This window comes from Petromyzon marinus, chromosome 14, assembly GCF_048934315.1.
Source record: "Petromyzon marinus isolate PM22_M1 ecotype Great Lakes invasive population chromosome 14, UKy_Petmar_22M1.pri1.0, whole genome shotgun sequence".
Classification (NCBI taxonomy): domain Eukaryota; kingdom Metazoa; phylum Chordata; class Hyperoartia; order Petromyzontiformes; family Petromyzontidae; genus Petromyzon; species Petromyzon marinus.
Window position 1 is genome coordinate 13,984,772 of NC_133680.1, and position 20,685 is coordinate 14,005,456.

Genomic DNA, 20,685 nt, shown 5'->3' on the forward strand with positions numbered 1-20,685 from the left:
CAGCCCCCAGCTTACCGGCTGGGCAATCTAGGCAAGGCCGGGGGCTCTACACGGGACTAGGCCTCACAACGCTACTCTATCAGGTTCGTGGTTTGTGCTATAGAGTCGATATATACTGCTATAGAGTCAGCATGTACTACTGTTGTGATAGCAGGTTCCACCACAGTCAGTATGCACTGCTGTAATCATACCAGGTACCACCACAGTATGCACTGCTGTAGTGAAAGCAGGTACCACATTCAGTATGCACTTCTGTTGTCAAAGCATGTACCGCCACAGTATGCACTGCTGTTATCATAGCAGGTACCACCATAGTCAGGATGCACTGCTGTAGTGAAAGCAGGTCCCACCAAAGTCGCTATGCACTGCTGTAGTTATAGCAGGCACCACCACAGTCGCTATGCACTGCGGTAGTGAAAGCAGGTACCACCACAGTATGCACTGCTGTTATCATAGCAGGGACCATCACAGTCAGTAGGCACTGCTGCAATCATACCAGGTACCACCACAGTCGGTATGCACTGCTGTAGTGATAGCAGTGCTTATCGTTGATGTGTGTATGCGTAAGTCGATGTTTGTGTTAGTCAATGTGTGTGCGTGGTGTGTGTGTGTAGACAACTACGAATTTTAAATTAAGTTACTTATTTTAAGAATAATAATGCATGTGTCTACGTCCATGTGTGCGTGCGAGTCGATGTGCGTGTCTGCGGTGATGTGTGTGTGTGTAAGTCAATGTGTGTGTGTGCGAGTCGATGTGTCTGTGTGTGAGAGTCGATATGCGTGTGTGTTAGTCGCTGTGTGTGCGTGGCTCCATGTGAGCCAGTGTAAGTCCATTTTTTTGCGTGTGTGTAGGTCCATGTGTGCGTGTGAGTGCATGTGTGTTTGTGTACGTACATGTGTGTGTGCGTAAGTCCATGTGTGTGTGTGTCAGTCCATGTGTGTGTGGCTCTATGCGCGTATGTGAGTCGATGTGTGTGCTTGTGTGTGAGTCGATGTGTGTCAGTCGATGTGTGTACAGCAATGTGTGTATGTGTGTGAGAGTCCATGTGTGTGTGTGTGCGTCAATATGTGTGTAAGTCCATATGTCTGTGTAGGTCCATGTGTGTGTGAGTCTATGTATGTGTGTGTGTGCGTCGATATGTGTGTCTGTCTTTTCGCCAGGCAACGCCGGGTACTTACCGCTAGTGTTTTATAAACGCAACATTTAATTTTTATAATGTAATTGCCTTAATTACATCAACCCTCCAAGGAATGTCACACAAGTTATCTCCACTGATATTACCCATTCAGGTTAAACGTCCCAAAGCAGAGTAACAATACGTGCAAAAGGTAATCTATATATCAGCAAAAGTTGCCATTGTGACCATTAGATCGCTCCTGCCATAATCTCCTGCATGTCTCGTGACATCACCATGTGATAGCCTCCCCCCCTCGCAGCCCACACATACTTTGTGTGTACCCTTGTTCAAGTCCAATCACTCAAGAAGCCACCTCCAAAAGTTACCTCGTACGTGGGGCCCGACTGGGTTGAACTTTATTCAGGGTAACTCACATTACAGGAATTTGTTAACTTGTTCTGCCTTGGAGGCAGAACAAGTTAAAGCCATACGATAACATTGAACACTTGACACACAAGGAGACCCAGACTAAGCATAGCTTCACGGGAAAGCCCTTTACCCGCACTCAGACCCCTACTCCAGCCTCCTGAAGAGGGACCACAGGGAGATAACATGTCAACTCCAAATATACAGTAGGTGTCAGGGTCGGAATCGAACCCATGACCTCCTGGTAACCAGGCGAGGTAGTTAACATCTCGCCAGCAGCAGTAGGACAATGGGACAACCATTCACCAGTTGTAGTCTTTTTGAGGATCATCCGTGTATGGCACAGCCTTCATTGCCTACTGCTGGATTAATGGAATTGTGTAGGCACTTCCTCCCATAGTCCTCGGCACACTGCATCGATGTGAGATGTCTGCCGATTATTTTATCTAAACCTCGCAGATTGCAGCATCCGTAAATATGGTCCCCCCCATATCAACATGGAATCATACATTTCTACTGTACTGATCGTGGTTAAGAAATTAAGCTGAGCACTGCTCTTCACTCAAAAGCACATGACGAAACGTTTTGAGTTTCGAAACCTTTTTTTATTAACTGCTGCAAATACTATACCAGAGGATGTAACTTTTCAGAACGTGAGTCATGGACTTTAGAATGACTCGGTCTCACAGTTTAGCATGGCATGTAAAGGGATAGTGTGTTATAGTTTCTACTCGATGGGCCCCACATGCACATTTCTAAATGAGTGGACGTGATCCTTAAACTTCCCGTTTGAGCATCACTTTGAAGGCGAACCAGTAAACGACGTTAAAGATGAGGAATGAAATTGGGAAAAACAGTCTTGAGATATTGTCGATGGTTTGAGCACAGGCAACATACTTTTTCCGCATCTTTTCTTTGGTTTCCTGCAATGATAATAAGGGCTTGCTGCAGAAAAAATGCAAAGCACATTGGCAACACACACTGGCTTTGCAGAAATAAATACACGAATATTTTGCTTTATTAATGTCACCCCTTAAACCATATCTAACATATTACATACAAACAATAACAGGCTTTTTTACTGTCACTGACAGGAAGAAGACCATTCAGTGTAAAAATTGTGATGGTAAAATACATTTGTTATTTATTTTAGTTGAAGGGATTGGTGCCGCAGTGGTTCGTGCCCTGTACTGTGAACCTAGCGAACTCCGTCCTAATTTAGCCACAGCGAACATCAGCAGCGAGTGATATCTGAACCTGTCCTGGACCACCACCTTCACCAACACGCACTGGCCAGCGTCAGGTATGGTCAAACAACCCCCAACATCAACATGGCATGGGGTGGCCTTCATCCAGCAGTGCATTGACTAAGGGCAAAAAGTCGTTATCATTTTCAGCTACAAGAAATTTCCAGAACCTCAAAAAGGGCCAAGAAATTGCACTTTTTAAAAAAGTTTAGACGCTTAAAAAAATACAATTTTGTTTATACATGTTACACATTAGTTATACATATTATGGATGAGATTTTAACACTTTGTGATCATTTGCTATATTTTGTAATATTCAAACCTTTTATTTGTTTCACTGTTAAAAATGTGTCGTAAAAAAACACCACTTGCCCCAATAGTCTGTGTGTGTGTGCTTATCCAGTTGCAAGGTCATTTTGTCTCACCCAGGTGAGAACTCGAGAGACAAGAGGATAGTCTCATTGTCTCTAGAGTTCTCACCCGGGTGAGAACTCGAGAGCCAATGTCTCATTTTCAAGAGTGGCCTGGAGCATGTTTAATGAGGGTATTTTTTACAAATTTGGACCATGACGTCAGCACACAATCACCGTCACGTCGTGGCGAATGGCGGTGATTGCTGTGGTATCAGTGTGTTCCAGCGTGTGTATGCATGTTAGCACATGTATGAATGTCAGCACATACGCATGGCACAGGCACCATGGTGATGTCACCATCACTTCGCTGTGAATGGCGGTTGTTGTTGTTGGTGTGTCAACACGTGTGTGCGCGTGTTGACGGTATTGCAATTCATGAATTGCAGAATGCTGTCGTGAATAGCCTTGCCTTTATATATATCCTTGTCGTTACTTCAGCAGCAACACTGCCCACCATGTTCTAATTGCATGCAGATTCACATTAACAGGTGCCCTGTTATATTCTAGGTTATTTCGGTAAAGTCACGTAGAAGGGAAACAATAAAATTATAAAAATATAAAGGTGCCCTGTTATTGGTTAAGTTAAATTTTCGCTCACAGGAACTAATCACACTGTCTAAAGTATGTTTTACATTTTTTTACGCACAAGCTGTGTAAAAAAAACAGATTTAACATAGGATCAAAAAATGTACTTAAAAAAATTACACATGCACCTTTCTGTGTTTAACACTCTATGAGATTTTGTCAACCGCCTATGTGTCTCTTGTGCACTGTATACGTTCACTGCATGCCACCTGGAGGCTGGTGGGCCATATGGCTCTGTGATGCGATACAAAGGGTCCAGATAATTCAGGAAAGTGAGTCGCATGTTTCTGATGACGATGGAAATAAAGAACGCTGTGATTAAGCGGCATCAAGCGAGTGCAGAGTGAAGAGCTATGGCTGTCCTTCGGCAGGTACAGAGCCGATGGTTTACGGCATTTTAACTTTCTATCTTAGTTGCTAACGCAATCAAACTTTAAGTAGCATTCTTGTTACATTTAGATGCCCATTTAAAATCTATCTTGCCAAGTATTATTTTACCCAAATAGGATTGTACCCAAATGCCTTGTGTTAAATCATGCCGTGGATAGAAAGGCGGGGTGGGCTTTGTCGAATACTGTAACTGCACACTGGCTAGAGTACGTGAAGAAAAGCAGAGCATGTGTACCTGAGTGTGAGAACTCACCAGGTCGATGGGCTTCTGGTTCCCTCTGCCCTTCTTCATGAACCCCTGGCTCTGCCTGGATGTTACATTCACTGCGGCGTACTCCAGCAGCGCGGCGAACACGAAGAGCAGGCACGTCGCCATCCAAATGTCCATCGCTTTGATGTAGGAGACCTGCAGCAGCAGCAGTGGCACAAAAGTCATAATGAGTGCCCATGTTAAAATGCTAAACAGGGGTCTTATCGTTAAGAGATAAAACATGGAAAACTCTTACCACTACTCTTTGGTTCTTTCGGTAAAGTCACGTAGGTATTAAATAAATTAAAATAACATTAAATCACGACGTTTCGATCAACACAAGTAATCATCATCAGGTGCGAAAACCACACGTGACTTTACCGAAAGAACCAAAGAGTATGGATCCCTGCAGTCCCGAAAACTTCAAATCTAAACTCTTACCATTACTCTATAGAATTGTACTGATGATGTATATATGTATGTCCGTTGAGCTTCCTTCATACCGTATGCAGCCAACTATGCGAAAGGACAACAATCTAAACACAGATCAGTCATTAAGAAATTTGTTTTCAATCTAAATTATTTAGAAGTGCATCGCTCCAGTTGGCTTCCTAATATCGGAAGGAAGAGCGTTCCAGATGGCCGCAGAAGCACATTTGAATGCTGCGCGATGTGACCATGCTTGTTTGATGGCCAGCCGAACGCCACTGCTGCGAGGATGACCGGAGTTCGCGTGATGGTCAGAGTTATATCCGTGGGACCGTCGCTGTTGTGGGGTGTGGTGAGGTTTGTGACACTGAGGATTTTTCCGGTGACCTTAGGCAGTGACGCTCTGGCCCCCGTGCTCTGTGTGGTCAAGGTGAGGACTGTGGTGATCCCCAGCGCCACACGGGCCGGGGCTGCCTCCATGTTTATCCAGAATGAGACCCAGGAGAGGATGACGATGAGAATGCTGGGCACGTAGAGTTGGATCAGGTAGAAGCCCATCTCACGGTGCAGAGTAAACTTTGCGAAAATGCATGTAAATGAACCTGTGGGAAAAATAGAAGCGCCACTGTTATGCTAACCCTATGTTAGACTTAATAGAACATGAAATGCTCTGCCTCTTCTGTTAACATATCCTTTTACTTTAGCTAAAAGCCTATCAAGCCTGAAAGGGCCTGTTTTAAGGGAAAACTCGGATCAAGCGAGCACGGCATACAAAGCCACACTTGAAAAGCATTTAAAGAAAAAAATGCAGAGACATGCATGGAGAAGCATTGTGTAGAAATGTTACGTCTTAGAATTGGGAATTAAATATAACTTAGTAACATAATTACTCGATTAACACGTACAGAAACACGTGTCTCATAAGGCTTTATATTTAGAAACACTTTAGTTCCTAACGATGAAGAAATTATTAGTCACTCGACAGTTTTCCCTCTGCCTCCCCAATCCACAATGAGAGGTGGTGGTGGTGGTGGGTGTCCAAGCGTTCCACTCTGGGTGCTGACCGTACCGGTGCTGTAAGTCTTTGTGCAGGAGCCAGTGCTTATTTTGTTGCTGAGCACAAATTGTGGAAGCGTGAGTCCTTCAAAAAGAGACACGGGCGTAGGTCCGTTCCAGTGGAAGACGATGTCCGCTGTAGTGTAGCCGACTGCGGCGTCGTGAAAATTGAGAAGTTCACAAACGGTACGCGAAGTTATATTGGTGACCAAAATTTACCACACGAACCCTATTCAGCACGTACGTGTGTTGAGAAATACAGCACAGCGCCCCCATGCGTTTCATCCTTTTATCCGTGAAAACTGTTTGTTCGTAGGAAATGTGGGGCTTGCATCTCTTGTTGAAGATTTAGCGGACAATTTGTATGGGAGATGGTAAAACTCCACTGCGACTGCTCTTACGCTGCAGTCGCGCACTCCCCTATGTCGGGCCCGTGGTGAGATGTTAACTACCTCGCCTGGAATACAGGAGGTTGTGGGTTCAATCCAGACCCTGACGCCTGCTGTATATTTGGAGTTTACATGTTCTCCCCGTGGCCGCGTGGATTTTTTTCCAGGCCTTCTGGTTTTTCCCTCCACATTTAAAATCAACACGCAAAATTCGAGTATTTGGCTGCGATACATTTCCACTTGATAAGCCACTTCGTTGAGCCATGATTTGTGGTCAGGTCGCTTCTGAAAAAGAACTGTGTCGCTCAGTGGGCCTTAACTTGTTAAATAAAAAAAGTTTTGTTTAATTTCGATCTTGCGGTGGCTACAATGACACTGCACGGGGTGCCTGAACTGTTGCCTCTCTGTCTTGGCACAAGATATCGGCTCATCATCTTCTTCCCCCACCAGATAATGCGTGGAGGAGCAGCTAGGACGCCTGTGTGTCTTGTCACGTATTTTATCACTTGTGACTTGGATGCATAAACATAGCCCAGAGCTCCATTGAGGACTGCAAATAATCCCCAAAAAGCTGTCAATGATGGGATTTAATTTTAATTTGTCTTTTCTGGAATGTAATTGGTAGTATAGATGTGGTAAATGGTATCAGCATGTTTTATAAAACAATCTTCTTCTCATTGTTGGCTGGCTTTTGAATAGTTTTTGGTTATCTTAGTCAACAGATTTTTTATTTGAAACAGACAGTGCATTCCGCACCTCCAAGTAGCGCTGTTCGCATCTCCGATTAGCGCTGTTGGCTACTTACAGTGCGAAAGAAGATCAATATACATACCTACGTATGTTATGGTTCTATATTGCTCTCTAAGAAGTCTGCTGTTTGAGATTTATCATTTACGAACTTACTTTTTGCTGCTTCCCTCCTCTGAAAGTAGGATGGGGTTATTTTGCAAAATTAAACTTTACCAAAAAAGCAGCATACCAATGTACCTAAAGAAGACATTTTTCAATCAGTGCACATCAGCTGCCACGACGTATCAGAAACATGGACTTTGACACATAACATGGAATACAATCAGAAAAATATTCAAATTAGCATGGAGAGATACATGCTGAGAGACAGAAATAGTAAGGTGGATCACAGAACAAATTCGGGGTCCACTTTCTGCCCTGCCTCCTTCTCCCCCCCCCCCCTTCTCTTTCCCCCCCTGCAGCCGATCTCTCCAGTGCTGCCGTGGTGGTCCACTTTACTCCAGTGACCCGGGTGCTGCCGCGGGGTCCACTTCCTGCCCCACCTCCTCCACCCTGCCTTCTCTCTCCCCCCCTGTCGAGTCCTGTATAACCTCGTGCCAAGGCAGATCTCTCGCCTACTTCAGCAGTTTTCTTGCTGTGGTTGTCCCACCTGAAGACGGTGGCTTGTGTTGCGATCGAAACGTCGTGATCTATTATTTTTCTACCTACGTGACTTTACCGAAAGAACCAAAGAGTATGGATTCCTGCAGTCACGAAAGTTTCAATTCAAGATCTTATAGACCGTTAATGAAAATAATTTGGCTTGAACAGGGCACGTCGCAAAAAAGATTGATGGCCGATGGATGAGCCTGGTGACAGAATGGCAGACAAAGGAGGAAACAGACCCCAAAGAGATAGAGTGGCGAGATCAGCTACTGCATTACAGGACCCGTGAGGCATGGGGATGACGTGGGGGAAGCCTTTATCCAGCAGCGGACAGAACATGGCTGATAATGATGATTCCAAAGAAAATGTTCAAATAACATGTGATGTAAAGTGAATCTAGATATTGTACGTGGAATGTTACGTACAGCTTTCCAGGTACATGGAGCACATCTGTGTGTCCATGGGGAAGTTATGCAGGTCCATTGGACAGGAGAGGGTAAGCGTGAGCCTGTATTGAGACAGCACACATCAAGTAAGGAGGGCATGTCCACAGTAGTGAGTGTGCAATGATTCCCTAGTAATTATGGGGTTTTCACCATTTTGCAGACACCTATTTTGACCTCTAACAGTGAATGCTAAGCATCCTTGGAATTATATCGAGACAGAAGCAGGAACAGAAGGGGCACCTTGGTGGCGAGATGTTAACTACCTCGCCTTGTATACAGGAGTTTGTGGAATCGATCCTGACCTTGATGCCTGCTGTATTTTTGGAGTTGCATGTCTCCCTCCTCGTGGTCGCGTGGATATTTATCCGGATATTTGGCTGCTATAAATTTTGACGTGATATGCCACTGACTATCATTTGTGGCCAGGTTACTTCTGTAAAGGAGCTATATAGGGCTAGAAGGGACGATAGACATTGGTTAAAAATTATTACGGATTGGCAGCCATAGGAAAGGATCACATCCAAGCGGCCACCCACCTCGGAGAAGGGGCGATATGATCAGTTCATGTGCAGGTGCCACCACCTCTCACAATATTGCAGACCTCATGGCATCGCAAGATTGTGAGAGGTGGTGGCAGCTTGGGCGGCCTTCATCCACCAGTGGTTTGATCACGGCTAATGATGACGATGAGTGATTGCTGTGTTACTTATACAGCTCTTTACTCCCGTGTTCATTACAAAGACCACTTTATGGCAATGTGCTTGTGTCCTTTTGTGGTGCCACTTCACCATCATAATTGTCATACTCTGTTGTTCCCTCGTTCTACCACTGCATACCACTCCAGCTAGCCCCAGCTAGCGGTGTCGGTGCGAATGTTGTGCTTGCAGACCTCATGGCATAGTCAACGACGCCATTGTTGGCGATCCTCAGCATCTTGTTGTCAGTCGTGATTTCGTGAAAGTGCGCACTCTTCTCGTTGTCAAAGAAGAGGTCAGGCTTCCAGATGTGCTTGATGTTGGACTGGTCGAGATGCAGTAAGGGTACAGGGTAGTGGCTGTAAGCCAGCCGTGGGTCAGTCCACCTCTGTCGCAGGTAGACTGTCATGCGATAGTCCTGGTGGAGACATATTTCATGGTCATCGTTAATCATTGCTGACCATCCTCAACCTTATCATGACTGTCACCACGAATGTAACAAATGCTCGTTTAGTGTTCTCAACAAGCATGGCTCACAGCAAGAATATCTTGGGTTCAATTCCCAACTTGGATGCATTTTTTGTGCACAGATTGTGCGTTCTCCCCCTATTCTGCAGTGGGTTTCCTCCGGGTCTCCTCCTCCCATTGCTAATAACGTAACTCTGCAATGTAATCGGTGTTGGCCAAATATTTCAGTTTTGGGACCATTCAATAAACCTCCTCAGGGGTATCATCGCTACAGTCTTCTCTTTGAATGTACTTTAGAACAACGTGTTATATTAAATTTTGATTTAAAGCTTTCGTGACTGCAGTAATTCATATTCTTAGTTTTTTCGGTAAAGTCACGTTGAAGAGAAACAACAAAATAACAAAATATATATAAAACAATAAAAAATTCTCACGACGTTTCGACCATAACTCAAACGGTCATCATCAGGTGTGTCGGTTTGCATAAATTTATGATGACCGTTTGAGTTATGGTCGAAACGTCGTGAGAATTTTTTATTGTTTTATATATATTTTGTTATTTTGTTGTTTCTCTTCAACGTGACTTTACCGAAAAAACTAAGAATATAACGTGTTATATTCTTTGGGTCTTTCGGTAAAGTCACGTAGAGAGAAAAAATTATAACAATAAAATAAAAAAATAATAATTAAGTGAATACAAATATCACGACGTTTTGATCGCAATACAAGCAATCTTTTTTTTTCTCCTGATGACGATTGCTTGTGTTGCGATCGAAACGTGATATTTTTATTATTTTTTATTCACTTCATTTTAATTTTAGTATTTTATTGTTATTATTTTTCTATCTACTTGACTTTACCGAAAGACCCAAAGAATATGAATTCCTGCAGTCACGAAAGCTTTAAGTCAAGATTTAACAACGTGTTATTTTATAACATGCAACCATTAATCTTCAAAATAAACTTGAAGTATTTTTTAAAGACTTAATTTCCACAATGATACTGTAAAATACAAGCATTAATTTTCGATAAAAAAAAAATTGCCTTCAATGTTAACTTAAGACTCAATATTGTGCTTGAGTCTCGACTGCAGGCTTGCAGTGAGAAACAATCAATTAATTGGAACAGTACTCTATTTGACTATTGATGAAGGTACAGGTGACCCCCGACTTATGACTGCTGGACTTGCGACCGTTGTCCAGGAACGAATTAGGTCATAGTTGTGGGGGTGGCTTGTGATGTTTTCCTTTGGGTTAACGCGTTAGTGGCACTTACCGAGGTGGCCTCTTGAATGGACCCAAAACTCCTGATGAAGACTCCACAGGAGACGTTGACTGCGGGCCCTGCAAGTCAGCACGCAGATAAAAGATGTCACGAACTCGTAATGCCTGCGTGAGTTCACCTCACAGGCGTGTTTAACGCTTCAAACACAGAACGCTCCAATGTTGACGTTTTCATCTGGAGCAGTGGTTGTTAATAAAACCCAGGGTGCACGCTCCTCCTGAGGGTGCGAGATGCCCTTTCTGGGGGTGCGAGACATGGCCAGATGTTTTTTAGAAGGTAAATTATCAAAAGACAAATTAAGCACGGGCACGTAAGTACAACTATTCTGTTCAATCAAACCCCTGTGTATTTATTTTTTCAGTTTATTTATTTTGATATAGCCCTGTGAGCCATTCGGCTCTTGAATCGGGTGCAACCACAAACAAAAAAACAAAAACACGGACAAGAAAAACATCTTAAAGTGACTATGTGACTGTGCAAACAAAATCCATGAAAAAAACTGCAAAATATTCCTGAAAAAAGCACCGTAGACCAACGCTGTGTGCAAAAAATCCCAGTGGGATGCAAGTCAAACAACAACAACCACAAGAAAACTTAGATTAAGGCCATCAGTCTAACTCCGTACTACAACAAAACAAACATGTCCAAACCAAAAAACGTTTTCGAAATCACCAAAAAATAAATCCATAATTGCAACGTAACAGTGATCACAGGGACTGTGACCGAATTTTTACAATAAACTACATAAATAACATGTAACACCAAATCCTAGAGCCATAGCTGGCTGCATGAGTTACTCCACAACAACAGAAGCATCAGTCGGAGTATCAAATTTTTCAATGCACCTTTAAGATCAGCATGCTAAATCAAAATACAGATAATACTTTGAAGCGTCATCCGGAGCGAAACATTTTATTTTATTTTACACCAATGAATAGCAGCTACAGCTAGGGGTGTACAACTCCTCTAGAGGAGTTTTGAGAGAAGATCTCATTGGTAGCGATTCAAGTTGCAGTTTATTGGCAATAGTATTCCAGACCCTGGGGGCATCAATAGCAAAGGCCCTTCCTCCAGTTTTTGTACGGCAATAGGGAATGTGAAGCTGGTAAATGAGCGAAGACCTGAGGTAAAATTTGTTCTTTGACAGAGAGGAGATCCAGCAGGTAGTCTGCGGATTTTTTTGTAAGTACATCGTGAATAAATAAGATCTGGTACACAAGCCGTCGAACATTAAGAGATGTTAAGTTTGACCTAATGTAGAGATCACAGTGGTGAGTCCTATATGGGCAGTTCAATGTAAATCTTAAGGCCAAGTGATAGATGGAATCAAGCTTCTTCAGTACAGTACTTGGGGCTGATTTATACACGATGTCACAGTAGTCAAGTAGAGGCAGTATGATAGCTTTTATCAATTCCAAACGGAACATTGGGGGGAAGCAGTGCTTGTGTCGATACAGAAAACCAATTTTTATTTTTGTCTTTTTACCAATATAATCAATGTGATCTTCAAAATTCAGTATTGAATCCAGGATGACCCCAAGATACTTATAGATCTTGACTTGCTCTATTTGATAATTATTTAAGGAATGTAATTGGGGAAAAATAACTTCCTGCTTTAGTCCTGGTGAGAAGCATAGCACCTTGGTTTTGGAGGTATTCAGGACTAGTTTAAGAGCAACTAGCTGATGTAGTTTGTTGAAATCACCCTGGAGCTTAGCAATCACGTCATCCGGAGAGCGGCCAGCAGTAATCAGTATCGTGCCATCTGCAAAAAAGATTTACCCTGGAATGATCCAGGTCAGTGCCCAAGTCATTGACATAAAGAGAGGACAAAAGGGGGCCGAGGATGGAACCCTGTGGAACCCCTTTTGTTATCTTGACACTGTTTGACCTCCAACCATCTGTGAATACAGTTTGGGTGCGAGAAAAGAGGTAATTTTGTAACCATTTTACTGCGTTTTCGGAAAAACCGAGGCAACTTAGTTTACTAAGTAGGGTGTTATGGTCTACTGTATCAAAAGCTTTGGACAGGTCTAGAAAAAGACAGGCAAAGTACTGTGTATTATCAAGGCTACTGTACATGTGATTCAGAGAATCTAATGCAGCAGATGTGGTGCTGTATTTTCTTCGGAAACCCAGATTGTTTTAGATGTACAGTAGTAGATTGTTGGTGGACAGGAAACTGATAATTTGGTAGGTCAATCATTTTTCAAAAACTATCATCAACGGGGACAAAAGTGAGATAGGTCGGTAGTTATTTGGATCATCTTTAGTGCACCCTTTGTGAAGTGGACGGACATATTAACATTGTACCTGTTTTAACCATTGAGAACCAAAGGGGTGCAAGGCTGCAGTAAAGGTTAAAAACCTTTGATCTAGAGGGACAACATTGTTTCTTAATCCAGATTACACCGTCACTGCGATTCTCTTTCCACAAACACATTTCGCTGCATCCTACCAAACAGTTGTGATGATGTGTCTCTATACTGTAATATACACTTCCCTTGGTGTATATTTACCACCTCATAGTATTGTCACAAATAAACACAACAAAACAACAAAGATACCTCCAAAGTTAGGCCGAACTCTGTGATTGTAGCCAGATGATGGACCCAGGAGCTTGTCCAGGACCTCAGAGGGTGAGAGATTTGGACCTGTGGTCGAGTCAGCTCTGCAATGATTAATATATTACTTCAATACATTCTGTTAGAGTAACAAAGGCACACTTCACCATTAGGATGTAATACTTTAAACTACAAACTTTTATTTTATTTTAAACTATTAAGCCATTTTCTGTTTTACCAGGTAAGGCCCCACTGAGCTATCTAGCTCTTTTTCAGAAGCAACTTGGCCACACATAGCTCAACGAATTAGCTTTGTCACGTGGATATTTATAGCAGCCAAATGCTCTAAACACATGTTTTCAAATGTGAAGGGAAAAACTGGAGGACCCGGAAAAAAATGTACGCGACCACGGGAAGAGAGACATGCAAACTTCAAATATACAGCAGGCATCAGGGTTGGGATTAAGTTTGAACCCACTACCTCCTGTATACCAGGCGAGGTAGTTCCCATCTCGCTACCGTGGCATCCTTATGTTGAAGTCGATAAGCCAGTGGCATGTATTCACGCTTCAATTATTAATGTCCACACCCATGGATCTATTGCCTCTTGACGGTGGGGGGGGGGGGGGTAACGATCCTCCGCTCCCCAGGGATTGCTCCAAGGGTCATGTTTTGTTTTTACCGTCTTGTCAATATTGTCCGTCTCGCATGTGATGAGTTGGATCAATATTTTTGTTTCTTGCATCATTAACAACTTTGTTTGAGAACCGAAACTTTCCCGGGGAATTCCCTTTGTTCACTCAAATCAATCAGCGAGGCCTCCCATGGGTGACATAGAAATGCATCATAAATATATAAACACCCAGGTCTGTCATTCTGTCATTGTGATTAACGCGGCACGGATTGGTTGAAGTGCGTCACGTGACCGGGACCAACCAGCCAACCAGAGAGGTGCGCCCCTCATAAACATGTACGCCCCCGATCACGCACGTATGGGCGGTGACGTCAGTTCTCTTTCACAACATCCGCGTTCGTGTGTAATGACGTCACGCATCCAACCACGACAAGCGCACAGCCTGCGGTGGCCCTTCATCCAGCAGTGCATTTGAACACTAAAAAAAGTACAGCACTCATGTACAGTGCTGACTTTTTCCACAATGAAAGTAAAATAATATAACAAACACACAGTTCTGTGTGTCATTCTGTCTGTCATTCTGTCACTAACGCGTAAACTTGCCAAAACATTTATATAGAAGAAATTATATAACACAGACGAACACACGCACCGCACACAAACAAAACACAACACATACAACACAGACACACACCACAGACTCACAACACACACCCGACACACCACTCACACACGCACTACACACAACACAAACAACGAAAAATAAATAAAAGCACAACTTTTTTCACCGATGATCATCATTAACGCTGTGAACGCTTCCGAGAGAGAGAACAGCTGTGATTGTCCTGGGATGCCGCTGGCCCCCCTCCCCACAACAGGCTGTTGTTGTTGTGGGCCGCCTGTCATTCTGTCACTAACGCGTCAAGTTTCCAACATATAATTTACAATAAATTACAAATATATTTTAGCCGTAAACTTTTTGCTCAATTTTCAAAAACATCTACAACTTTTTAAAGCGCCGATTTATATTTGAGGCAAAATTACACAAGTATTTTTTTTATCATTTATTTTATATCGCAAGTGCCAAATCATCCTAACAGTTATTTCAGTGATTAATAAGTCATAGCTCTTAGAAGTGAATTTAAATATCACAACTAAAGTTAAAATACATTTGCATTCATTCACATTAAAGTTGCATCGCGGGATTGTCAAAAAAGGTATGGAGAGTGAAAGTTTTAAGTGAAAGCCGCGTAAAGCCGCTCTTATTCGACTTATTTAAAGTTCTCAAGTACAGCAAAGCCGTTCGCGTTCTTTTTACAGTACTCTACAATAATACTTTTCAATAATACCTTTGACGGTAAAACACACGTGCACTACACGCACATCTATTACGTACGGACATATACACACGGTTCTAATTACATTAGTACTGTAGTTTTTTGGTGCTTAAATCCACTGCTGGATAAAGGCCCACCACACGCTAGTAATAAAATAACGTTCACTCAGAGATTCACGGTAACAATTATAGAGCGTGCGATGACGTGACGTTGATAATGTTGACGATCATGCTGACATGCAGGTTCTCTTTGTGAAAGACGCAAGCCCTTGGTTTGTTCTGTGTTTTACCAACCATACCTTGTTGTATGACTGCTCAAAAAGCACAGGACGGCCAGAGCGTTTATAATCCATCGGCCCATGGTTGGCGAGGTATTTTGTTTCCTGCAGGGAAAGCAAAATTATCCAAACTTCTGCTGCAAAATTATTTGCTAGACATTGTTACACTTGCTTTTCCATTATGTGTGCTTTTATTACAAAAGCATTCGAAGCCGTTTCAGTCCCGCGGTTGTACTCATCCGACAAACCTTTATGAAGCGTGTGATAATGTCAGCTCTCTGCTTGCAGTTGTATTTGGGCCGTGTATTTTTACTCGGTGCTGAGGAATGTATGGACGTGTGCAGCAATGCCAAGTAACCCAACACATGGCCGCCTCATTGTTTATTTTTTGCTATGGAGCCAGTCTTTGACCTTGCCCTCGGGGGTGTGACCTCGGTCACATGATTTGGCTTAGAGCAGGGGTGGGCAAATTTTTCGACTCGCGGGCCACAATGGGTTCTAAAATTTGACAGAGGGGCCGGGCCAGGAACAGATGGATGGAGTGTTTGTGTGAACTAATATAAATGACATGTAAAAATCATTACATGAAAGGATTTGGCCTTTAACAGGTAGCAAAGCATTTATTTGCAAGGCAATTTAACAAATTGCACGAACATGAACAATACCAAAACATGTCGTAACTCCTGGTCAAAGTGCGCTATCTAATGGGGAAATGGGGGCATTACAGGAGAAGGGAAAATTTAATCTAATAATAATATTTGGACAAGTTCGGCGGGCCGGATTAAAAAGCCCAACGGGCCGTATACGGCCCGGGGGCCGTACTTTGCCCATGTCTGGCTTAGAGGCACCAGCCTCGACACTCGCCTCAACCTAGAGGATCCGGCTTTCATTGGCCTCGACACTCGCCTCTGCGTAAAGGCTCCCAGCCTTGGCGTTGGCTTGGCCTTGTGGCTACCAGCCTTGAGTTCAAGACTGCATTTGCTATAGCAGCAATTTGACAACTCCCCAACACTAACTCATCATTTTACAAACTACAGTAAGAATTCCTTTTACCCTCAGCGATTTGGGGAATTAACACCGATGACCCTATTATCCGAGATGTTATCCGCATATTTACTCTAAATATCTGTGAAAAACATTCCAGATATTAGGGTCGATTTGCCAATGAACTCACATCTGCGAATAATTACAGATAATCAGAGTTGTGATCTAAAATTTTCTGAGAAAAGGGCTGCGCAAGGCATTACGTGTGGATTAACCTGTGGGAAATCAGAATTTTCCACACAACTCCACCTACAGTGTATGTAAAAAGATGCCTAGATATTGAAATCTGCTGTGAATTACCACAATGTCTATACTATACTAGTCAAGATTTAATGTCTATACTACCTGGGTGCGTGGAGATGGACATTTTGCCTTGAGTGGTGGCTGCGACTCTTAAGGATTTCCGATTCTCCGTCATTGACATTTGATTGGAGATGTAAACACCCTTCCATTCACTGCCCATGAAGTGCATATTTGTATTACACATCAATCCCGTAGGCTCTTTTTTCAGCACCATGTTCAAGACATTGCATATATCCCATTGGTAATAGGGTGGAATTTCCACGTAACTATCTATGATAAACATGTGGATAATAAGAAACCATTCCACTGTGCAGAATGTGGATAATTGCAGGTAGTAGGAAGAATTGGACACAGATGTCTAGTATACATGAACCATACAGTGCCTGTATCGTAGGCTATATGATCGCAGAGAAGATAATGTTTCTCATCTTGCGAGATGTCACAGTTGGTAGAGACATTGGTGCGTAATTGGAAGTTTTGAAGTTAAGATCCAAGTTAGGAGTTGGCTCAGCTCTTCCTCTCTCTCGGGTGGATAAAATCAGGGCCACCCTGTAGGAAGTAAAACACCTGTTTATTGTGTATGGAATTTCCGCTGCCGTAAGAATGTGAATTGTTCATCATTTAATTATTATTTCGTGTGATAGGGTGGGGGGCATCAGCAATAGCTATATTAATGTCGAGGTTGTTTACGCATGTGATACGTTGCAGGAGAGAAGTTGTGACGGTTACGTTGTTGCACGTGAATAGTCGAAGTTGTGGGTAGTGTTGCGCGATGTCCTCTCAGATTTGGGATTCGCATCCACAACTGGATCAGACCACAAACGAATGAATGCCTCTCCAAGCTCATTTTGCAGAGTAGCCACTCAGACGTTTTATAGATACAGTAGTGCCTTATGTTTTAAGACAATAGACTTCAATATGACTCTTCCCATCACCCTATAAACTATAATTTATTGGACTTCAACCAGACTTCTATTTTGATTTAAAGCTTTCGTGACTGCAGTGATTCATATTCTTGGTTCTTTCGGTAAAGTCACGTTGAAGGGAAACAATAAAATAATAAAATATATATAAAACAATAAAATTCTCATGACATTTCGACTGCAACACAAGCAGTCATCATCAGGTGTGAAAACCAACGGCATGAACATTTGTAAGAAGTGGCGGTTTGTATTTATTTATTTTTAAACGTTAGCGCCACAGATAGCGATTTCACAGTTTATTTAGATGGAAGAGTCCATCTCTGTTCAGAAAAGAGGAGGGGGGAGACGAAAAATTAATGTATGCTGTCTGAAAGCCACCGTAAGCGTGAACAATCAATTAAGACCCGAAATGGTTTATCAACTCCTTCCAATGATTGCTAAGCCAGAATCCATCTTCTCGGTTGAAATTGTCTCTGTGTTTGTATATGTGGATAGCCTCATGAACTAATCTCTCATGGTAGCCAGATGGCTTGCAAATAATCTTTGTCTTGGAGAAGTCAATGTCATGTGAGCCTACTGAATTATAACAATGATCTGCCACGGCCGAGGTGTTGGTCCAACCGTGTTTAAGGTGTGCTTTGTGTTCACGAATGCGGTCCGTGCCAGGGCGTTTGGTTTCTCCAATGTAACTACTACCACAGAGGCAACTTAGTTTGTAGACACCAGGGTACTGTATGTCCGGAATCACATCTTTTACAGATGGAACCAGATCACGGATTTTATGTAATGTGTTGAAACGGACCTGGATCTTGTCTTTATTCAAGATTTTGGAGATCTTTTTTGTGATCCCCGCAATGTAGGATAAGTGATGGTTTTGAAAGGCTTCTCAAGAGGGTCCTTCATGGTTTGAGTGATAGCTTTGCGGATTGTATAGTCGGAGTAACCATTAATCTTAAGAGCTTGGTGTACATGCTTGAGTTCACTGCCTGTGTTCCTGGTCGGATATGCATTGGGCTCTATGGTGCAGAGTCTTGATGAGAGAATTCTTCTGTGATGGATGGTGGTGGGAATCCGGTTTCAGATAAGCATCCGTATGGGTAGCTTTCCTGTAGACAGAGTGGCTCATTGAACCATCAGGTCTCTTTATTAGGACATCCAAAAAAGGTAGCTTGCCATATTTTTCGACGTCCATGCTAAATCTGATGGCTGGGTGTATGGAATTTATGTGGTCGAAGAGTTGGTCTAGAGCAGGCCGGCCATGTGGCCAGATGACAAAAGTGTCATCCACGTACCTCTTCCATAAGGTTTGGCGCAGAGTGGCTGTCTGGATGGCGTCAGTCTCAAATTTCTCTATGAAAATGTTGGCTATAACCGGAGATAGGGGGGAGCCCATTGGGGTGCCCTTAGTTTGTTTGTAGAAAGTTCCATTCCAAGTGAAGTATGTATTGGTTAAGCAGTGTCTCACCAGGGGGGGTATCTCAGTGTTTAGTCCTTGATGAACCAAGTCTTGTGAATAAGGAAACTACATCAAAACTGACAAGCAGTCGTCTGGGGACAGGGAAATACCCTGGATTGTCGATACCAGGTGAGTAGAATTTTGTACCGCAGAGGTGGTTTTTCCAGTGAAAGTCCGCAGGATTTCAGACAGAAAACGAGCCAGTTTGTAGGTGGGGGAGTTGATAGTAGAGACGATGGGACGAAGGGGTGTATCTACTTTATGTATTTATGGTAAGCCGTATAATCTTGGTGGCCTGACAGCAGAAGGTTTCAACGAAAACTGTTTAGTTTGATCAATTAATGCGGTTGAATCAGAAATGATTTTGTTTGTTTGTGTGACGAGGCTGTTGGTGGGATCTCTTTTTATTTTTGTATAGCTGCCATCGTCGAGTAATTCTTTCATTTTGTTGTTATATTGTATTTTATCCATGATGACAGTAGCATTGCCCTTGTCGGCTGAGAGGATTACAATGTCATCCCTCTTTTTTCATTTATATAATTCAAAACGCTCATCTTTGCTGAAGCACGTACACCAAGCTCTTAAGGCTAATGGTTACTCCGACTATACAATCCGCAAAGCTATCACTCAAACCATGAAGAAGGACCCTCTTGAGGAGCCTTTCAAAACCATCACTTTACGCTACATTGTGGGGATCACAAAAAAGATCTCCAAATCTTGAATTAACACAAGATCCAGGTCCGTTTCAACACATTACATAAAATCCGTGATCTGGTTCCATCTGTAAAAGATGTGATTCCGGACATACAGTACCCTGGTGTCTACAAACTAAGTTGCCTCTGTGGTAGTAGTTACATTGCAAGCCATCTGGCTACCATGAGAGATTCGTTCATGAGGCTATCCACATATACAAACACAGAGACAATTTCAACTGAGAAGATGGATTCTGGCTTAGCAATCATTGGAAGGATTTGATAAACCATTTCGGGTCTTAATTGATTGTTCACGCTTACGGTGGCTTTCAGACAGCATACATTAATTTTTCGTCTCCCCCCTCCTCTTTTCCGAACATAGATGAACTCGTCCATCTAAACAACCTGTCAAATCGCTATCCGTGGCGCTAACGTTTAAAAATAAATAAATACAAACCGACACTTCTTTCAAATGTTCTTGCCGTTGGTTTTCACACCTGATGTCGAAACGTCGTGAGAATTTTGTTTTTTTTATATATTTTATTATTTTATTGTTTCCCTTCAATGTGACTGTACCGAAAGAACCAAGAATACAGACTTCTATTGTTTTTATTTATTGCCTTTTTTATGGAACCCACATGCTCTCGTGATGGTTATGTAATATTGCACATGATTTCGCGTGCACATGAAACGTACCGGGTTCCTATGTTTTGGTAAAGGAATGACTGTAAAATGTTAATGCCACCAGTAGATGGCGAAACTAGCACATTGGCAGTGGACCGTGTAATGGTGGCACGTAGATGAAGTGCCAACGTGGGTGGCCGTGTAAGATGACGCCTTCAGAGCATCACAGACTGCTCGCTG

The 20,685-nt window shown here is 42.8% G+C and overlaps 2 protein-coding genes across 6 annotated transcripts in view; one reads left to right on the forward strand and one right to left on the reverse strand.

Annotated features, from left to right (window-relative positions):
- The window catches only part of LOC116942296 (E3 ubiquitin-protein ligase MIB2-like), a 64,095-nt gene that overhangs the window by 34,656 nt on the left and 8,754 nt on the right, over positions 1–20,685 (forward strand). The window lies entirely within an intron of this gene.
- LOC116942297 (glycine receptor subunit alpha-2-like) lies at positions 1,506–15,777 on the reverse strand. Of its 3 annotated transcripts, none has more exons than XM_032954021.2 (10): positions 15,652–15,777; positions 15,425–15,508; positions 13,159–13,262; positions 10,583–10,650; positions 9,034–9,257; positions 8,124–8,206; positions 5,928–6,065; positions 5,246–5,460; positions 4,433–4,585; positions 1,506–2,489 (listed from the first exon to the last, which is right to left on the reverse strand). In XM_032954021.2, the coding sequence occupies exons 2-10, from the start codon at positions 15,484–15,486 to the stop codon at positions 2,370–2,372; spliced, it is 1,167 nt and encodes a 388-aa protein (XP_032809912.2). In that variant the 5' UTR covers positions 15,487–15,508; positions 15,652–15,777; the 3' UTR covers positions 1,506–2,369. The 3 variants fall into 3 exon arrangements, with proteins under 3 accessions (XP_032809912.2, XP_032809911.2, XP_032809913.2); XM_032954020.2 differs by having other exon boundaries at positions 1,506–2,467; positions 15,652–15,774; XM_032954022.2 differs by lacking the exon at positions 1,506–2,489 and adding an exon at positions 3,563–3,664 and having other exon boundaries at positions 15,652–15,738.